We start from the raw sequence: 22,207 nt of genomic DNA, 5'->3' as shown, positions 1-22,207 counted from the left end.
AAGTGAAAGACTTTTAAAAGAGCCAAATAATTCACTATATTTTCAGCTGCTAAATAATCAAAAGTTGATGCTGCAATTTTTTTAACAGAATCACAGAGTCAAAAGAATCTTAAACTTAATCTAATCCAACCTTTTCTTGAATACAGAAATCCCTATTTTGACAAAGCCAAGAAAGGGTCACATACTCTATTCTTAAAAATCTCCAATGAGCAGAGTACCTCTGAGGCAGCACATTAGTTGCTCTGATGTGAAGCCCATTTCTCTCTTTGTATTTTCTATCAGTTGTTCTTTGTTCTTTTTATGTTATGTATTTAAATCTACCCAAAAAGCATTTATTGGACCCTTGATATTTGTCCAACACTGTGTTACCTAAAAGTAAAAGACATAACCTCTGTCATTCAAGACAAAGATCTCATTGAGGAGACAGGACTTACACACATAAAACAGAAAAAATTCAGACCTGAGAAGGTCAGGCAGAGGAATATTTTTCCTAAGAAAAAGGATGCCAGAAGCTCTTAAAGGGAATCTTTTAAGGGAGGACAGAGAGAAAAAAGACAAAACAGACATAGAATTGTTGGGTTACACATGGCCCTTGAGAAGGCATGTACCTCTATATGGTCCCTACAGGAAACCCCATTCTCCTAGGGATTAGAGACAGATAGATAAGAAGAGAAGTAAAGGAAGTTCTCTGATGAAACAGTAGAAAAGGATTCAAAGCCTCAAAGAAAAAAGATAGGAGAAGAAATAAATCCTACAAAGAAGCCTACAATTTGCTATTGGTCAGAATGTGAAGGAAGACTAGCACAGTAATGAACAATTTGTATTTAGCAACAACCCAATCTTAGCACTTTATTGTAACTGTTACAAGAGAGTAAAGCAAAGAAAGATGGAACCTCATGTACTTCTGTTTAGATTTATAAGGCTTTTTAACAAAATCTCTACTAATATCCTCATTGCCAAGAAAGAGAGGTATAATAATATCCTATTTATATGTAACTTTAAAGTATACAAAGAACTTTTCATTTGAGAATTCTTCAGGGTAAATGATGTAAAGATTATCTTCATTTGCCAAATGAGAAAAACAAGTTTATTGTGACCAAGAAGTGAATCTAATAATGTCTCTCCTATTATTCTTGAGAAAAAGGATAACATTTGAGTATTAGATAATAATACAGGTGAATTTGAAGCTAGCTTAATGGCAGTCTTCAAAGAGTAGTCATCAATAGGTCAATGTTAACTTGGAGGGAGTCTTGATTTAGAGTGCTTCAGGGATCTGTATTAAGGATTTTATCAATGACTTGAATGAAGACATCATATGTTTATCAAATTTCTACATGATCTGAGGCCAGGATAAACACAATGGACAAATATCCAAAAAGATTTCAAAGGTTGAGCTGCATCTAAGAAAATGAAATTCATAGGGACAAATTCCAAGTCTTGTATTGGAGTTCAAAAAATCTTTATAGATAACAAAATCATAGGATTATCTAAATAACAGTTCATTGAAAAAGATGTGAGAATTTTAAGGATTATCTAAATAGCAGTTCATCTGAAAAAGATGTGAGAATTTCAATTCAATTTGTTTTACAATATAACAACTCATCCTCTTCCCTCCCCCCCAAAAAGGCTAATAACATCTTAAGCTGTATTCAAAAGTATTAAGTTCTAGAGCTTGTCAGTGATAGTACCACTGTCTATAATAGCTCAGTCAAACTGTATCTGGAATATTATGTTTGGTTCTAAAGACCTGCTGGATTCTGGAAGAGGGACTGACAAGATAGAAAGCCTCTAGTAAAGGATAGGCAGGATAGTAAAGAATCTTGAAATCTTGCCATCATGATATGGATACTTGAAGAAATTGGGCATATTTAGCCTGTAGAAAAAAAGGCTTGGCAATAGAAAGAAACATAGAGTCAACACTTTGAAGAGGAATTATATTTGTACTTCCTAGTCTCAGAGGATAGAACCAGGAATGATGGTTGTAAATTAAAGTGGCACATTTTGGCTCAATGAAAGAAAAATCTTTTTAACAATTCAAGATTTATGAAAAGGAAATAGGCTGCTTCAGGAATTAGTGAACACCCTTTTGTCAGAGATTTTCAAGCAACATTGGATGTACACTGCTTGAAGGTCTTGTAGAGAAAATTTTCAAGGAAGATAGATATTAAACTAGAAGGACTCTAAAGATCTCTGTGGTTCCATGGCTAAGGTACAAAGTGTACTTTTGAAGGTAAAATCCTGAAAGATCTCTGTATGACAGTTAAGAAAAAAGGTTCACTTTAATCTTGGTCTACAAGGATGAAGTAGGTTTGGAGAAATAAAAATAAAAGAGATAGACATTCCACTTTGGGAGAAAGTGTCAGTTTCCTAGGGCAGGTCATCATGGTCTCTCTGTTAGAGACCAAAGAACACTCAAAAGAAAAGCAAATTATTCCAACATTAAAACACAATTGCATAAATTCTTGTTATATAATTTTTAAATTGTTTCACTGTTTAAATTTCATAGCATCACAATGCCACAGCAGCATGATGTCTGCCAAATTTTTTGAAACAGTTCTTCCACATACAACCCCACTATCATGGACTACTGGTAGAAATAAATTGATTTTTTAAAATAATTTTTTAAGGAGTGTGACATAAAACATTGCTATTGTTAGTTTAGAAGAGAACATTTTTATTTTAGGATGCAACATAGACTTAATGCCTTTTTAAAAAGCTTTCTACCTAGCATGTCACTTGAAAAAATTCAGACAGTTATACTGAGGGAGTGGGGAAAGAAATCTTAGCTTTCCTAAGGGTGTTTGGCTATTCTTCAGTGGAAATATGCAAATTTCTTTTATGTCTAAGTGTCAACAAGTTTTTCATTAGCAATGATGGGAAGATCTAGTAAATACCCAACAAGAAAGCCAGACTAATTTTCATTTATTCTTGATGTTTCTGGTTGCTGTGATTTGAGAAAGTATGACAGTTATGTTTAATAGGATTTTATGGTATCTCAACCTTGTCAAAAACTACTATTTCACATTTAATTTAAACCTTTATATATTTATTATACACCTAGTAAGTGTTTGTCAGACTGAAGAGAGTTAGATTAAGGCAGGAACTTCAAAATGAGTTTACCATGGAAACACTAGAGGAACCTCTTAAGAGAGAAGAAAGATAAAAGAAATGCATACAGACACAAAATGGTTGGTATTCGAGTAGCATTTAGAACAGGGCTGACTGGTGTTCAATGTATTCACATAAAGAGGGCAAGTCAATTCAATTCAACAGCCATTAAATCCTTACTACATGAGAAACACCATGGGATACAAAAGCAAAAGAGTCTCTACCTTTGATCAACTAGTCTACTAGTTGATGTTTTTGTTTGTCCTTCTCAGAGATGACCATGACATAAGAGATGTGGCATGAACACAGATAAGTAAATATAATGTAACAGACAGGAGGATCAGAGATGTAAGACATGGCACCTAAGCCAAATCATAAAAGAAAATAGAGATTCTAAGAGGAAGCGATGAAGAGAGAGAATGTTTTAGAAATAAGGGAAATCCAAACTCCAACTATCTAAAGTATTCCCTTGGACCCTCAGTTCGTTTTTAATCTTGAATCTTCTTGACTTCTCTGAAGCCCATCAAAGGCTGTGGGTCTCATCTTCTATTGGATTTTCTGTGTTCTCTAAAGTTTTTGTGACTTTGTTCTCTCTTATTTCACCTTATTGCCTTCTCAGTTTCCTTTGCTATTTTTTTTTATTTTTCAAATGAAAAATTGTCTTGCTTTCTTCCCCATCCCTTATCTCCTGAGAAAGAAAGAAAAATAAAATCTTTGTTACAAGCATATATTATCATATAAAACAAATCCATAAGTTGACAATATTTTTTAAAAGTTTAATCTATGTTCTGAGTCCATAATCTACCAAGAAGTAAGTAGCATATTTCATTGTGACACCTCTGAAATTGTGGTTGGTTAATGTGATCATCAATGTGTTGTATAAATCGTCCTCCTGATTCTTCTCACTTCTCTCTGTATCAGTTCCTTTAGATCTTATCTAAGTCATCCTGTTGGGTGTCTCCCAAAGGCCTGTCCTGAGCTTCTCCCTCTGTGCAGTTTCTCTTGGTGATATCAAACCCTATTTCTCTCCAGAAATGATTTATCTATTTAACAAGCCCTAACCACTCTCTTGACATCCATTTTCAAATCTCAAATTTCCCATTGGACATCTCAAACCAAAGATTTCACAAGTAGCTTAAACTATACATGTGCCTAACAAAATTCTTTACTTTTCCTCTCAACCTCTCACATTTCAAAATGTTCCTGTTACTGTTGAGGGCCCCATTCCCTTTCCAGCTCTTCAAATTCACAGCCCATCACTCTTAACTCCTCACTCAGATCCTACTATGTATCTAAACCATTGTCAAGTCCCATCATTTTTGCATTTGCAATACCTCTCATAATATGTGTTCCCTTCGCTCTTTTGAAACTTACCACCATCCTGGCACAAGCCCTCATAACTTCATATCTGGACTATGGCTCTAATATCATGGTTGGTCTTTCTATTTCAAGTTCAACTTTATCTAGTCCATCCATCACTCAGTGGCTAAATGAGCATCCTGAAAAGCAGGTCTAACCATACCCTACTCAATAAACTCCAGTGACTCCCTATTACCTCCAAAATCAAAAACAAAATCCTGTTTGACTGAAGATTCTTTGCAACCTAGTCCCGTTCTACCTTTGCAATTTTTTTACATTTAATTTCATCTAAATTTTCTGTGACAGTGGTCTTTCTTCCATTTCTTGCTTAATATCCTAACTCCTCTCCTAACTCCATACCTTTTCACTTGCTCTCCCCCTTGCCTGCAACACTTTCCCTCCCGTGACTAGACAGATGCTAAGATCTTTTCTAGCTTTAAAGTCTGTTCTAGCCTTGTTCTAGCCTTCTGGTCCAGTGTTCCACTGGGATAAGGAACTTATTCTGAAGTTAGATATCTGAGATTACTTGAATTGAACTCTTGACTTACTTCAGACATGAGTTAGAATGTCTCCCCCAACATGTACAGCCCATGATATATGCCACTTGTTAGAATTTCTAGAAGATGCGAGCTACTGATATTTCCCCAATTGTCAACTTGAAAATGTGTGAGAAGTCAAACCCATAACTCATGTGTCAACTTTGCATAGTATTACAGAATTAAATCAGTCTTCTACACAGGTAAAAATTATATTACTGACCCTGTTGCGATAAAATTTGCATAAGCATATGGGCAAGGACTCAATTGCAATTCTTATTTTGTCACAAACACAAAATATTCAGTTGGAAAACTGAGGAGGGAGTTACTTGAAATATTCTGAGAATTTTAATTGTGTGGAGCTAAGAAAAACAATATGAAATTCATCTCTAACAGTTTTCTTCCAAGTTTATTTTAATGGAAGCATATTGTCCTGAGAAGCAGACATCTGATACAGTAATGAGACAGTTCAAATTATACTGTTATTGAAACTCATTATTAAGACCAAAATAAACCTAGAATACAAGAGAAACTATGAAAAGAGAATATCGTTATTATGAAATTGTTCAAAATTAAGACATTCCCTTTTCTTAGTTTTTTTTTTCTCTTTTAAGTCTAATTCAACCTCCTAGAGAAAAACAAAAGCAAGAATAAACTTGGAATAACATCAGAATCATTCTGTGCTTTTATACTTTTTGTTATGTGTTAATATTTGCTTTCTTATTTGCCAGTATCAGTACTGTTTTCCATAGGTGGAAATTTCAAAACAGAATGGATTCATATAAGATAATATTTGTGACACCTTAAAAATTCTGTGTATACAAAATATTTTATCTACCCCTGAAAAATTTTGTCAAGAATGAGACTCCTTAATTCTCAAACTTATATCTTTGATTCAATTAGATTGCTCATTTTCTGTGAACTTATCTTTCTTATATGCAAGGTAATATTAATTCATTTCTATGTTATTTGAATATCTCAAACCCTTATAGTAGTTTTTACATTTTTTTTAATACTTTGGGACTATTATTATCTGAAATTTACAGAGCAACCTGTTCCTTCAGGGCATAATAAAGTTAGAGGCAGTTCCTATCACTTTTTATCATCATTCCATTTATACAAATTCTTTTGAGTGATTATGAAGATTACTTAGGAGGCTGTACAATGTTTCTGACACAAAATCTGTTTCCCAATAGACATAAGGATATGAGCAAATAGTTTGTCAAAAAAATCCTTCAAACTACCAACAATTTCATTTTTAAAAATACCTGTCTTTGCATTAGGTATTCTAAGTATATATCAAATATATATTGATAACAATAAAGGTTCTTAGCAAGTTCTTCTTGGAATTTCATTACCTAAAAAAAGAAATTCCATCACTCACAAACAAGTAAAAAGTTTATAAGATCACTGATTACAGTAGGTAATTTGCTACAATGTTCAAAAGTATTGTGTGACTATTTTCATAAATTATACATTTCATAGATGTATTTTCATAAATCATGCATTCATAAATCAACATTTATACATATGTTGATTATTAGCATTATAGTATGAAATAACCATGTGTCTTGAAATACTATTTCATTTGCCTTTGGATACATAAGACAAACTGCTTTTCCAGAGAAAACTTAATAGACATCCTTCAAAATGACTACACTTTCTTTGGTTTTCTGGACTTATAGTCAAATTTTAAAAATTGATATGTCAGTTTCTACACTAATGCAGTCGGAGAGGGGAGAGGGGGAGACAGAGGGAAGGAAGGAGAGAGGGAGGGAGGGAAAGAGAGATATTGAGAGAGGGAGGAAAGAAGGAGAGGAAGAAGAAAGGGATATGGAAAGAAAGAGGAAGAGGGAAGGAGGAGGAGAAGGAGGAGAGGGAAGAAGAGAAGGAGAGAGAGGAAAGGGAAGTAGAAAAGGGGGAGAGAGACACACAGACAGAAAGAGACAGACAGAGACAGAGAAACAGAGTCAGAAATGATAGCTAGATGAATAGACAAGCATAGAGATATAAATAAATGAAAGATAGAGATAAAAGGATAGATAGCTAGGTTGTATCAATAATTGAGAGAAAACACTTCTACTTCCAAAAATTGACTCAGAAGGAAGAGTTACCCCATTTTTATGGATAAATAGTATTATTTCTCAAATTTCTTCATGGTTATTTCCATGGATTTTTTCCTGGATTTTTAACCATCATTTTAACCATCATTTAGCCATCATTTGATTAGAGTACCCATTATATTTCACCCATGTTGAGTGAAGCTAATATGAATTTAAATTTGTTCAATATAAGCTTCTCTTAAATGTTAATTTTTGCATAAGAATGCACTTCACATTGAGGTTTAAGCAATTTCCATCTGTAACTACTGAAACTCCACATTACAAACTGGGTTTTCTTGTACTTTAGTTACATTCACCTTTTCTAATCAAAACAGCTAGGTGGTGCCATGAATAGAATGTAGGGTAGGGAGTTATAAAGACCTGAGTTTGAATCCTCCTTCAGACATTGACTGCTTTTTGTGATCCAAGGCAACTTCTTTGTGTCTCTGTAAGATGAGGATAATAATAGTCTTTATCTCTTGGAGTTCCTGTGAGAATTCCAGTATGGAGAATATTTTGCATTCCTCAAAGCACTAAATAAGTGTTATCTACACAGCTTTTGCTAATATGAAAGGAGATAACTCATCCTTGAAATTCAAGAAAAGAGAAAGCCAAAGAATATGATTAATATCATTTGGATTTTCTTTTCTAAAAGAGGTCATGGAACTCACAGCAATATGATGGCATGACACCTTAAAAATAGTTCTATTGAAAGAGATACTAAAAAAGGGAAAGGGACCTGTATGTGCCAAAATGTTTGTAGCAGCCCTGTTTGTAGTGGCTAGAAACTGGAAATTGAATGGATGCCCATCAATTGGAGAATGGCTGGGTAAATTGTGGTATATGAATGTTATGGAATATTATTGCTCTGTAAGGAATGGCCAGCAGGATGAATACAGAGAGGCTTGGACAGACCTACATGGACTGATGCTAAGTGAGATGAGCAGAACCAGGAGATCATTATACACTTCGACAATGATATTGTATGAGGATGTATTCTGATGGAAGTGGATTTCTATGACAAAGAGACCTAACTGAGTTTCAATGGATAAATGATGGACAGAAGCAGCTACACCCAAAGAAGGAACACTGGGAAATGAATGTGAACTATTTGCATTTTTTATTTTCTTCCCGAGTTATTTTTACCTTCTGAATCCAATTCTCCCTGTGCAACAGGAGAACTGTTCAGTTCTGCAAATATGTATTGTATCTAGGATATTCTGCAACATATTTAACATATATAGGACTGCTTGCCATCTTTGGGGGGGTGGAGAGAGGGAGGGGAAAAAACAAAACATAAGCAAGTGCAAGGGATAATGTTGTAAAAAAAGATTATCCTGGCATGGATTCTGTCAATACAAAGTTATTATTAAATAAAATAAAATTTAAATTAAAAAAAATAGTTCTATTGGATTATTCCAAGTTGATAGAATATAGAGAAGGCTGTATAGTCCTGGAAATCATTGGTTGTTGGTACAGTCAGATCCGTAATTCATGCCAGAATGTTTTATCTTGGGGGAATCTTAGTCTATTGTACTATAACATATGAATCTGGACTTCATTTTTGTTTCTTCCAAAGGGACCTATTGGTTTACCAGGAGAAGTTGGTACAACTGGAAGCTCTGGTGAAAAGGTAAGCTTTCTACTTACTTTGAGGGCCTTAGGCTAAATTCAAAGATGATTTTATTTCCTTTAGTAAAAGGCATATAGGATCTCTTATAAAATATAAATTACTAATATACTCTAAAAGCTTAAACTTTAATGAAGCAAAGTTGATCATGTATCGATTTCCCTAAAGGCAAGATGTATTTCTTGGTGAAGAAGCAATCTGAAAATAAAATATAAGATTGTCAACCGAGCAACTGAGGCTTTAAATTTTCTTTGAATCCTTATTTATCAGAAAAACCTGCTAAAGGAGAATATAAGCTCTTTAAGAGTAGGCACTGTTTTTCTTTGTGTTTATATTTGTATCCCCAAGCATAGGGCCTGCCTGGAATATATTAAGTGTTTAATAAATGTTTGCTAACTGATTTTGAATAAAATGAGGAAGCAAAAAAAAAAAAATCCCTGACTTTAATAGCCAATCTCTGTTCAACCTTTTCACTCATCATAGAAGAATCAGGTAGTTTCTTCTGACTAAACCTGGCTATAGCTGTGGAAATTTTAATTTGATTAATGAGTTCTATGAGATTATTCCCCTGGAAGTGATTTTCCATGATAAACTCCCACACTTAAAAGATAAAATAAAAACCAGAATCAATTCTCCATTTGGAGTTGGCAAAAGCAACATCTTCTATTCCTTCTTTTCCTTTGATTCCAACTTTAGAAAAGACTCATAGTTAATAACCATGTATAAATTTCTGATTTGGGGCTAATACTTGACTTACTCTTCTACAAACTCAAAGGATGGCATTCCCTTCCCTACAAAAAAAGTCTTATGATAGTATCCATGGCACACAGTGAAATGATGACATGAAATGAAATTAATTAGGTAATATTACACCTGGTTCCAATCACCTACATGATATCTTCATTTGGATACTCCAGTCTTAATTATAAATCTGGTCATGTTGAAAATAGCATTAATCTTCTTTCTTTCTCTCCAAAACTGATGCCTTTCCAAATTACTACTTTATTTTTGTGGTTCAGTAATCCCATCATTCTTTCAGTCTCCCAGAATAGAGACACTGGTGTCAACTTGACGACTTATATCCAATCTGTCATCAATTCCTGTCATTCTTTCACAATTTGCTTAAATGTAATAACATTCTTATCCTTCATTACTTCATGTATGATAACACCTTCATCCCTCCCAAAATTTCTTTCTATATATTTTCTAATTGCTCATTGATATTCATCTTTCCCTCCATAAAATGTTAGTTCCTTTAGAACAGAAACAGAACAGAAATTTTGTATCTCCAGCCTAGTACCTGAAATATGGTAGGTAACTAATGAATATAGATTTGAATTAAATTTTATTAAGTTTAAAAACCCTATTTCCAATACTTGATGGATTAATCTTGCTAAAACACTGCTTTTATCATGATAAGGTCATTTGTACTTCCAATAGCATTTGGACAAGATAGTATTTAAGGATCCTTCCAATAATAAGATTTTTTGCATGGTATGGCTATTATACTGCTACTCGAGAATCCAGAGTTGTTCCTTAATATATACACTAATTCGTTCTCCTCTACTTGGGTCCTAAGGCTCTCCACTCTCTAGTAATAACGTACATATTAGCATTTTTTCCAGTTAGAACCAAAATGTGCTCACCTACTCTCCCATATTTATAAACACACAAACAGAATAACAGAATTAAAAGAAATCTCACTGGTCATTGAATTCAACTCAAAACTGAAAATTAATTAAGATATTTAATAAATATTCATCTACCCTTTGCTGGAAGACATCTACTGAGAAAATGAGAGCCTTCTTCCTCCTGAGGCAGCTAATTTGTTCATGACCTCATTGGGAGTTTTCTTGGCAAAGGATTAGAGTAGTTTGCCATTTCCTTCTCCAGCTCATTTTACAGATGAGGAAACTGAGGCAAACATGGTTAAATGATATTCCCAGAGTCTGGGGCCAGATTTAAATCTCACTTTACATGAAATCTCATCTAATATTTTAAAATAAATGCTGTGTTGTTTTCCCTGACACCCTCTAACATAAACACATCTGCAGGACTCTTCAAGATAAACATCTCCAGTTTCTTCAACCAAGTCTTATAATAGGACCTCAAGAGTCTTCAACATTTTTATTTCCCTGTCCTGAATCCCCAGTTTATCAATGTCCTTATTAAAATGTGCTACCAAGGACTAATCATAATATTTCAGATGATTTCTGATTAAAAAACAGGGAGCATAACTATCATGGATTCATATATTGAGACCTGGAAGCAAGCTCAAAAGTCATGTAGTCAAACCCATTTAATTTCTATGAGGAAATTATGCCCAGAGACTTTAAGTGACCTGTTTAACATATCATTACTCCAAGTTCAGGGTTTCAAGTTCAATACTCTTCCACCATACCAGGCTTCATATACTTAGATCTTGAAACATCATCTGATATCACTTTAGTCAATCATATTAGTCTTCACAAATATCTTATAGTGTTAATGACCCACATTGTGCTTGTGGTCCAAGGATGAGTCTTCCTCCAATGTCTACTATTCTGCTGCTCAAGAATCCAGAGTGGTTCTTTATTATATACACCATTTCCTTACTCCTCTGCTTGGATTCCGTGGTTCTCCACAATTTAGTAACATCCTGCTGGTCATCAAATTCAATATATACCTGAAAACTAGTCAAAATATTTGATAAGTAATCATGTAACTTTTTGTTGGAAGACATCTACTGGATAGAAAGCTTTCTTCCTCCTGAGGAAGCTAATTCCACTGTCCTTGTTTTTGTTGTTCACCCATTTTCAATCATGTCCAACTCTTCCTGACCCCATTTGGGAGTTTTCTTGGCAAAGATACTAAAGTGGTTTGCCATTTCCTCCCCCCAGATCCCATTCAGAGAATCTGCTACCTTATCATGCCTCTCAGTTTTGTACTTGATAAGATGATTTTTAACTGAAGTCTAAGATTATTATAATTCTATTTGATGCACTCCATTTTCCTAACTTGTCAAGATTTTTTTTAAATCTGACTCAGTGTAATAGCTATCCACAGTATGTTAACTATCTCTCTTAGCTTTTGATCTTTTATCAATTTGATAAACAAGCCATCTATAGCTTTATTGGGGGTCTGATAAAATAGTAAGCTACACACAACCAAGCAGAGTTCAAGAAGGTGTTCCTCAAAGACCTAATTCCAAAATGACTATTTTATAGATCCAGTTGTTCAACTGTTGCCACTTTACTAAGATTTATCCAATATCATTATCATCCATCTTTCCCAAAAAGAATTGCATGAGAGATTTTCTCAAATTTTCTCTAAAATCTGGGTAAATTATTTCCCACAGAATTTCCCCATTATACTACTTTGTAACACAAACCCTGTGGAAAAAAATGTGGTCATTGTGGCAAGATGTGTTCTTGATTAAACCATGCAAATTCTTTGGGATCATCATTTTCTTTATAACTGCTCACTGTGTCCCCTTAATAATTGGTCCTAGAATTTTGTTAGGAATCAAAGTCAAACTCACTGACCTCTGCTCTACAGATTCCATTCTCTTCTAATTTTAGAAAACCAAAACATTTGCCTCTCAGAAGTCCTGCAATGTCTAGCACATCTTTCAAACATTACCAGCAGTAACACCCTCTACTCCTTGAAATTGCCTCCTACTGTCAGACGTATTTTTGCTTTTATGTATTTGAGCTCAACTGTTCCTCTATTTGTAACATCTTCTTTTCTTACTTCTTTCTACCTAAATTCACTTCAAGGCTCAGCTTGATTCCAGTAAACTCCACTGAATTTCATAAAATATTTATTTCTCCTTTTCTAAATTCCTGTGGTATTTATTGTCAGTGACACAGAACTTAACCTTATTTCACAAGTGAAATAAGGTTAATAAAGCCCTTTGAAAGATGTTGAACATGATATAAATTTCAACTTATTAATTTCAACTCATTATTTTATTGATGATAATGATGATGATAATTATAGTACTACTAATAAAATTTATTTCCTAGTATTTCATCTATATAATTTTTGTCTTCCCAACTGAGTCATAAGCTCCATGAGAAAAGGATATCTTCAGGCTGTTTTAAAAACAAAAATATATCAAATACCTATATTATATCCTTCCTTCCCATTCTCTCTCTAAAATAGTATTCATTTATTCATTACGCATTTATTAAGCCCACACTATGTGTCAGGCATTGGAGATTTTCAAAGACTCAAAAAAAGTTCCTCTCCTCAAGCATATTACATTCTATTGAAGAGAAATAACAGATACATACCTTAAAATAAATGCAAAATATAGAGAGAGTAGATACAAAGTAATTTCTAGAAGTATACCAATGACCAGAGGAATCAGGATAGGGTTTGTTTTTTTGGAAGGAGGTAGCACTTGAGTTGGGCTTTTAAGGAAAGGAGGAGTTTTATGAGAACAAGATAAGGAAGAAGTGCAATGCAGAAGTGTGCAAAGATCCAGAAGTAAGAGATAAAAAGACATGTATACAAAACAGCAAACAGGCAGAATGCATGCAGCCTAATTGATAACAAGAAGCATGGGGAGAAAGAAGGAAACCAGATTGTTAAGATTTCAAATCTCAAACAGAGCAGTTTATAATTAATCCCAGAGCAATTGGATCCACTGGAGTTTCTTGAGTGGATGAATTGCATAGTAAGACTTTGGGATTAGTATATTGGCAGTTATGTTAGAAAGGGATTGAAGAGGTAGAAAACTAATAGAAAAATATCAATTAAAAGACTATTACAATAATCCAGATGAAGTGGGGCCAGAATTAAGATGAATAAGCCAAGAGAGTAAAAAGAAAGAATAAGTAGAAAGTCTGAAATTGAGAAAGATTATGAGGATAGAATTGATAGTACTGACAAGTGGTTGGATATGAAGGATGAGAGAGAGGGATGAGTCAACATTGTCTCCAAAGTTATAAATCTGAGTGACTGGAAAGATGATGGCATCTTTAATAAAGATCACAAAGTTGAAAAGAGGGATCTATTTGGAAGTGGAAGTGAAGGAATTGAGTTCTGTTTTGTCTGTATTGAGTTTGAGATGACTAAAGGACATCCATTTTAAAATGACCAAAAGGGAATGAACGTGGCCCTCAGGACAGAAACCAAGAATGGATATAGAGATTTAGAGTCATCTGCAAAGAGATGAAATATAGGAGCTGGTTGTTCTCACCCTGAGACAAAGTATAAGGAAAGAAACTCTAAGACATTAAATCCTAGAGTATATCCACTCTTGAAATGTCAGTGTGGATAATAATCTTAGCTAAGGAGATGAAGGAGTAGATAGAGAAGAATTGGAGGAAAAAAAAGAAAAAGGAGTCTCCCTCCCTTCACTCCCCTTTTTCTTATATCTCTCTGTGTGTCTCATTCTGTTTCTCTCCCTACTTTTTCTCTGCCCCTGTCATCTCTGTTATCTCTGTCATTTTTTTATTTTATTTTTTTTATTTTATTTGAGTGTTAAACATGTCATATTTGGCCAGCAAATATTAGTTGACTATTTTATTTGTTGATTGATATACATTTAATGAGTAATAAAGATCAGTATAAATATAAATATTTTGAACAATGTAAATAGCTGTGATGTTTCTTCTCTAATTTACCTATACATGTTGATAATCTAATTTTGACTCAAAGTTTATAAAAACAAATGATATTAATAGGAATTAACAGTTGCAACTTAAGTAGACAAAATTGTTACTCTGATTTGTGGTCAGTCTTAATCAGAATTGTTCCTAATTCCAACAATGTATTCTGTAACATAACAGGTGAATAAGCTAAAGGAACAGACTTCTGTAAAATTAATTAATTAATTAGTTAATTATTAAATATTTGTAAGGTAAAATAAAACTCGACCCTCATATTTTTCCACATACCATTCAGACCTTTAGAATTTTTCCTTTATATGATATATGGATATGTATCCTGTTTACATATACATTACCTAAAATCACTTCATCCCTGGAACTCACACCACAGCAGACCCTTTTGCCCTGAGGCCTCTCCCTTCCTCCTACCCAAACCTCAGTTTAGATTGCTCAAGCCAACCATATCTTTATTTCCCATGAGACTGTACTCATTTTGACTTTTCCATCATGGCTCTCCCTAACATACCTTTCCCCTAAATTGTTGCTTTCAGCTTCCTTTTTCATGTTGCTTTCAGCTTCCTTTTTCATGTTAATATGCTGTCTTCCCCTGTCTGACTATAAGCCCACTGAAGCCAGGGACTCTCTTTTGCCTTTCTTTATATTTCCAGTGGAAAGCACAAAGTTAGAAATGTTTGATTGACTACATTTGCCTCAAATTATCAAGAGTTTTCATATCTGGTCTCTGAAAAAGAAATTTCAACATGTTTTTACTATTCTCAAAGTTTACTTTTAGAATTATTATTCTAAAAGTTTACTTTCTTTTTTAAACTTTATACAGGTATCCCAAAATTCTTAGGGTAGAACTTTGAGAAAAAAACAGCTTGTAGATTTTAAAAATTGGGAGACTGAATGATATTAGAGATAAAGGGACATTGCAAAAGTTAAGTAAAACACCTTTTTTTTCTTTTTTAAAAGGGAGAACGTGGGAGCCCAGGCCCAGTGGGCCCACCTGGAGAAAAAGGAATTATGGTAAGCAATTAGTGATTTGAAAAGCATTTACTTCCTAAGAGTCAATATAATAAAGTCACTCCAGAAGTAAATGATCTTGTCTGGAATTGAATAAAGGACAAAATATCATTTTATAACCTATTTATATTAGCAATTTTTCCCATTTATGGAATTCAGGGAATTCACAGCCTAGCATATAGAATTATAGAAAATACACAGCAGATGTAATCATCAAATGTGAGCATCAAATCTTAAAATTTTGGGTGGAAGAATATAGTTAAAATATAAGAAAATATTAATTATTATTCTGCTACTGTAATTTTGCAGGATATTTTCTATTATGTGCAAACTACAGGGGGGATCTATTTTATAAAATTACCACAATGTTGGGTAGAAAACTCTCCTGTAATTCTCACAGAATCATATAAGAACCCTAAGAAATTACATAGTTCAACCCATATCCAAATAAAAAGAACTTCCCTCCAGAATTCCTTTCAAGTGGTCATTTAAGCTCATTCCAGAAACTTATGATAAAAAACATACTACCTCCCAAAATGGCCTATTCCATCTTTGGGGAGATATCATTGTTAGAAGCATTTTCCCCTCATTTTGAACTGAAATCTTCTTTAATATGGTTTCTACTGATATTTAGAAGAGCCTATATTTAACTTGCACCCTTCTTACCCAAACTAGACAGCAATAATCAAGAGCCTTTATATCTAGGTGGTATTTTTCAAGGTCATAGTGTGGTTTCACAGTAAGATAAAAAAGTGAACATTATTTTTTTTCCAATCTTGCTTCCAAAATCTCCTAAGAGATTTTGATTTATCAAAATCAACCCTTGAAACTTCTAGTAACGCATATTTTAGTTTCTGAAATCATTCCTTAAGGGCTTCACTTTTATTTTGACTCCTTGATTATCAAAAATGGATCCAATTGTTCCTAAACATATTTAGCTTTTTCCATTTAAGCAAATATATTAAACCTAAAAGATAAGCTACAAAAACCAGCCATGTCCTGAGAGACTTAATGAATCTATGGTACTATTGTAATTTCAATTCCCTGTTACTTTCTTCAGGAACACATTCATGTTCATATTTTTAGTGTTGTTTAGAAAAGGCACCTTCTTTGAGTTTTCAGAATATGGTATCAATTAAGTGCTTTTCTAGTCATGACTAAAAACTATAAAACAAGATGATATATGTACTATGGAATACATAATAACAAAAAGAGATTGCCAGCATTGCGCTGTTGGTAAATGTTTAACAATCACCTTTTAGGTGCAGAGGGGGATGAGATGAAATGTACCCATAACATACTTATAAATTTAATTGTCATTATTAATATTTTCTTCATCGCTTTCCTAAGATTAAATAATCAATAAAACAATATATCATCTTAATTTGTACCATTTGCCAATTTCCAAGATATAAACACTTATACTAAAAATTTAATAGTCATCTCTCAGAAACTACATCCAGTACATTCCTGCCTGTTTCTCTGTAAAAAAAAATGTCAGTCTTATTTCTATGGACAGCAACCAAGGCATTCTTCCCATTGGAAGGACAAAAAAGCTTTGTTAAATTGTCATTTGATTGATAGGGATAGTTTTGTAATATAATTTGTCTTCAATGTTAAGCAACTGAATGTGAAGGTTTTGTAATACTTTTTATGTTTTTTTTTTAATTTAAATTATAGGGATATCCAGGGCCTCCTGGAGATCCAGGGCCCATAGGTCCTCTTGGATTGCCTGTAAGTACAAAAGAACATTTATTGTTTCTATCCAAAACATAAATATATTGTCAAAACATAGAGAGATTTCATGGAAAATAGGGTGGATCCTTGTTTACAATAAATGTTCATTTACAAATAATTTTTAAAAGTAAATATTTGCTTTAAAAATAAGTATTTAAAAATTCATTTCATTTCAAAAGTTTAAAGTGTATCATTTGTAACTTGTATAAGTTTTGCAGGTAAAGAACAAAATGTTTTATAGCTTAGCTGTTTACAAAAACATGTCAGATAAAGTTATGGATCTTGAGCTAGAAAGACTAAATATTCATTGAGTCAAATGAATATGAGCTTTCAGATTTCCAGAGTCTCATTACTAATTCATCATTTCTATTGGGGATTGTACTTAGGATACTTAAAGCTGGTCTTCTCTTTTAGTGACTTTGCAAGTTATGTGTGTCCAACATTCATATGTATACATAAACACAAATGGTCTCAAGTTTAAGGTGCTCTGAGATTCCATTCAACTTAAGTCTAGTTTAAGCTGATCAATTCCTAGTGCTATCTCTGGCTAAATCTGGTTTTCCAATTGTATCTTCCATTTGAAGAATGACTACTGCTACTAATGAATTTTAGTTGGCTTAATAATAAATCCATTCGTTCAATAAGCAGTATTAAGTACCTTGTACTTGCAAAGAACTATGCTAGACTTGAGACTACAAAGACAAATCTAATCAATACTAATTTAACTTTCTCTAAGTGGCTACATTTACTTTCAAATAGATTTTTTTTCTGGTCTTTTCAGTTATTTTGTAGGATATATAGAGGGGTCTCTGTGTGTGTTATATGTGTACATATATGTGCATTTATATATATACTTCTATCTATACTTAATGCATGTTTGTCATATATGTGTTATTGATATACATACATTGTGTATATATGTGTGTATATCTATATCCCTCAATCCTTAGCATAGTGACTGATACACTGTAAAAACTTAATAAATGCTTCATTCCTTTCCTTTCCTTAAAAACTCTTCTGACTTTATTTTCAAGCCTAAGGAAAACATATTTTTATCTGCCCTTATTAGGTGTGCTCTGTTCCTGGCCCATAGTCCCTGATTATTTTTAAGTTGTGATTTAAAAATTCAATCCCTTCTCATTTTTTAAATCATCTATTACTTCCATCATGGAGTGATATTAAAAAATCATTGAAATGGGAATTGAAAGGTTTGGATTCTAGCACTAGTTCTGTCCCTAACAACTGGCATGATTTTTGTCAAATTTCTTTATCTCTTAGGGCCTCCATTTCCTCTTCTGTAAAATTTCGGTGCTGAATTACATAATTTCCAAGATCATTTTTAATTGAAAATTCTGTGTTCTCATATTCTAATATGCTCCTATTCAGGGTCATGTAGGTACAAGAGGCCTACCTGGGCTACAGGGTCCAAAGGGACGAAGGGTAAGTAACATTGGAATATCCAAGTGTCTTAATCAGAGAAATAGTTTCAGTAGAAGTACTAAGTACTATGGTCTTGGCAAATGTTTTTGTCATTTTTCATTATGTAATGTGGATCCCAGCCATATTATTTAACATGTATATTTCTGGTGCCTCATAGAGCCCCAGTAATTTTCTATCTCTTTTTTGAGATCTCACTATATCAAATAGAAATTCTTAACTTCATTAGTCACTTCTAAATTCAACATTTTCAATTGCTATGAATGTGAACATCCATTAAGTAAAAGGACTCCCTATTTCAAGAAAACAATGTATCAGGGAATTCATCATTCTGTGGCCTGCTTTGAGAAACCATGAAAATATAAAGGCAACAGAGAAATAGAGTCAGTGTAAATAAAATGAGTAGTGAACCTGGAAGCAATGAAAGCTATTATGGTTTTATTTATTGAATCAATTCACCCCATGCTGGAAAAAAATGACATAAGAAAAAAATCTTCTATAAAAAATTGATGAACTAGCCATTCTTTAGACAACAGAATACTGAACACCAACTATATTTATAAGATGAAAATTTCAAAAAAGATTTTGTGAGGGAGCTAGGTAACATAGTAGGTAAATCTGTGATCCTGAGTTCAATCCTAGCCATATTTGCTATGTAACGTGGGGTAAATTACTTAATCTCTCTCAGCCTTAGGCTCATCATTTGTAAAATGCAGGTCATAATAATACCTACTTCCCAGAGTTGTGAGGAGAAAATGAAATTGTATTTGTAAAACACTTTGAAAATCTTAACTTGCCATAACATTGCCAGTTATGATTGTGTAGATAACCATATTCTGAGCTACAATTCATTGGGTGAGGGAATGGAGAAAAAAGAGGAGGTAGATTTTTTTTTAGCTTAAAGAGTCCTCAGTTTCTACAATTTTTTTAAAGCAGTAATATAACAATAAATAACAAATTTTCATATGTGTTGTTACAAATATTTTGTTTTCATTTACATTTTCTTACTCCTCTGTATTTTATTTTTATTTTTAGGGACTTAGGGGTCTAGATGGTCTTCCAGGAGAACAAGGAATACAAGGTAGTAAGGTAATGGTTTATTTCCTCATTGTATATTCATTTAATTTCTATACAGTTCTGCCCACCTACCCAACAAAGACAGGTAACATTTGGATAACAGAACTGAATTCTGAATTCTCTCTAAGTTAACAGGGTAAATAATATCAATAAATTTTCCTCCCAATGCACGTACATCAAAAACAAAAACAAAATATAACTACAATCCTTTTCACTACAGAGTTAGACACTTTGGTTGTGTTATATGTGTGTGTGTGTGTGTGTGTGTGTGTGTGTGTGTGTGTGTGTGTGTGTATAGACATACACACAATGATAAGAGCACTAGACTACATTTATATTGAACTTATTTGATATCAATTCTTTGTTAGGGAGAAAAAGGCGATCAGGGGAAAAAAGGTCTTCATGGACTTATCGTAAGTCATCAACATATTTCAGATCAAACATGAATATTCAAATTTAAATTGGCTTTCTTGGTTATTTATTACCTACCCTAGCTTTTTCTTTTTCTCTCATCTAGGGTAATGCTGGAAACCCAGGAGAGAGAGGTGCTCAAGGTAAACCAGTAAGTAATGAAAAATCAGTACTAAGTCAACTCCTAATAAAATCTTGTGGCAAATGGAGAGGGGAGACTTAGAATCAAAAAGACTTGGGTCTTATGCTTTCTCTGACACTTAGTAGCTTTGTGACCATAGGCAAGTTCCTTGGCTTCTTTGAGCCTCAGTTCTCTCCCCTGCAAAATGAGGACATTTTGCTCTAAACTCACAGGATAGTTATGAGAACCAAATGAGATGTCTTTAAAAGGCTTTGAAAATGTGAGAGTTGGGGCAGCTAGGTGTCACAGTGGATAGAGCACCAGCACTGAAGTCAGGAGGACCTGAGTTCAAATGTGACTTCAGACATTTAACACTTCCTAGCTTTGTGACCATGGGCAAGTTGCTTAACCCCAATTGCCTCAGCAAGAAAAAAAAAAGGAAGGAAAGAAGGAAGGAAGAAAGGAAGGAAGAAAGGTAGGTAGGTAGATAGGAAGGAAGGAAGGAAGAGAAAGAAAGAAAGAAAAGAAAAGAAAGAAAGAAAGAAAGAGAAAGAAAAGAAAAAGAAAGAAAGGAAGGAAGGAAGAAAGAAAGGAAGGAAGGAAGGAAGGAAGGAAGGAAGGAAGGAAGGAGGAAGGAAGGAAGGAAGGAAGGAGGAAGGAAGGAAGGAAGGAAGGAAGGAAGGAAGGAAGGAAGAGAAAAAAGAAAATGTGAGAGTGTTGTGTTTAAAAGAATTGCACATATTTAACCTATGTTAGGTTCCTTCCTATCTTGGGGAAGAGAGAAGTAAGGGAGGGAGAAAGAAAAATCTGGAACACAATGTATTACAAAAATGAATGTTGAAAATTATTTTTACATTTATTTGGAAAATAAAATACTATTGAAAATTTTAAAAAAAGAAAAGAAAATGTTAAAGTACTATTTTAAATATCAGCTATCTTTACTTCAGACATAAAACACATATATCTATATAGAGAAATATATATGCATAGACATATATTTACATGGGTATGTATACATATGTATGTGATATACACCTTGTATATTAAATATATGCATTTATGTATGTACTTATATGCATGTAGCATTGTTATAAATTGATACATATATTACATATAATATATTTTATAATTTGTTATATGTATATGTTATATTATTAATATAGCATTATAATTGTTGATATATAATTATAATAGGTAATTATGCTTTGTATTTATTACATGCATGTATAATATGCATATTTATAAATATATGTATATGTATTGATGTGTGTATATATATTAATACATATGTATTAAGTATTAAGATAAAATTATCTAAGTCTTCCTCCTCTTAACTTAGTGCTTATTTTGGGCAAGTTATCTTCTTTGGGTAAGAGTATACTTATCTATAAAGTGGAGATGGTCTTTATTATATTTCATAATTACTCTGAGTCTTTTACAATAATTATAACAGCTAATATTTCTATAGTAATTTTCGGGTAGTGAAACTATTTTAAAATGTTTTCATTTAATCTTCACAGCAATCTTGGGTGGGAGTGGGATAGGTTCTATTATCCCCATTTTGCAGAGGAAAAAGAAGCAAACAGAGGTTAATTGACTTGTTCAAGATCACACAGCTAGTCAGTAGGAAGCCAGTTTTCAACTTATTTTCCTGAATCTGACCCAGCACTTTTTCCATGGGGTACTCTATCTATTTCTAAATTTTTAAAGGTATATATTTTTTAACTAATTCCAACCCTAACCCTATTCAATAAACTCAGTGTTCTTTAATTATTATAAAATGTTTCATTTCAAATTTTATATTATTTGATGACTAATTTATCAAGTCATAGATATTGTATTTTTCTTTCCAAATAAAGTCCAGACTCCTTAACCTAGTAATAAAGACCCTCTACCATCTGTCACCACCTTGCCTTTCCAATATTTTCTTAATTTATTCCCTTCTACATACTTTAAACTCTGGTAGAATGGATTGCTTATTTTTCATTCCTTCTTCCACACCTCATTTCTTCCCACTTCCCTTTGCCTGGGCTCTCTGCATATCAATATCCCTCATGGACTTT

At 33.2% G+C, this 22,207-nt stretch overlaps 1 protein-coding gene across 1 annotated transcript in view; it reads left to right on the top strand.

Annotated features, from left to right (window-relative positions):
• COL24A1 (collagen type XXIV alpha 1 chain) overlaps positions 1 to 22,207 on the top strand; it is a 354,155-nt gene that overhangs the window by 208,708 nt on the left and 123,240 nt on the right. The window contains exons 26-32 of the mRNA XM_051999253.1: positions 8,685 to 8,738; positions 15,311 to 15,364; positions 17,042 to 17,095; positions 18,485 to 18,538; positions 19,571 to 19,624; positions 19,981 to 20,025; positions 20,130 to 20,174. Of these exons, the coding sequence (XP_051855213.1) occupies positions 8,685 to 8,738; positions 15,311 to 15,364; positions 17,042 to 17,095; positions 18,485 to 18,538; positions 19,571 to 19,624; positions 19,981 to 20,025; positions 20,130 to 20,174 (360 nt within the window). The remainder of the gene's footprint in view (positions 1 to 8,684; positions 8,739 to 15,310; positions 15,365 to 17,041; positions 17,096 to 18,484; positions 18,539 to 19,570; positions 19,625 to 19,980; positions 20,026 to 20,129; positions 20,175 to 22,207) is intronic.

The sequence above is a fragment of the Antechinus flavipes genome, chromosome 4, assembly GCF_016432865.1.
Source record: "Antechinus flavipes isolate AdamAnt ecotype Samford, QLD, Australia chromosome 4, AdamAnt_v2, whole genome shotgun sequence".
Taxonomy (NCBI): Eukaryota; Metazoa; Chordata; class Mammalia; order Dasyuromorphia; family Dasyuridae; genus Antechinus; species Antechinus flavipes.
Note: the sequence above shows the minus strand (reverse complement) of the source record. Positions and strands in the feature narration are given on the sequence as shown.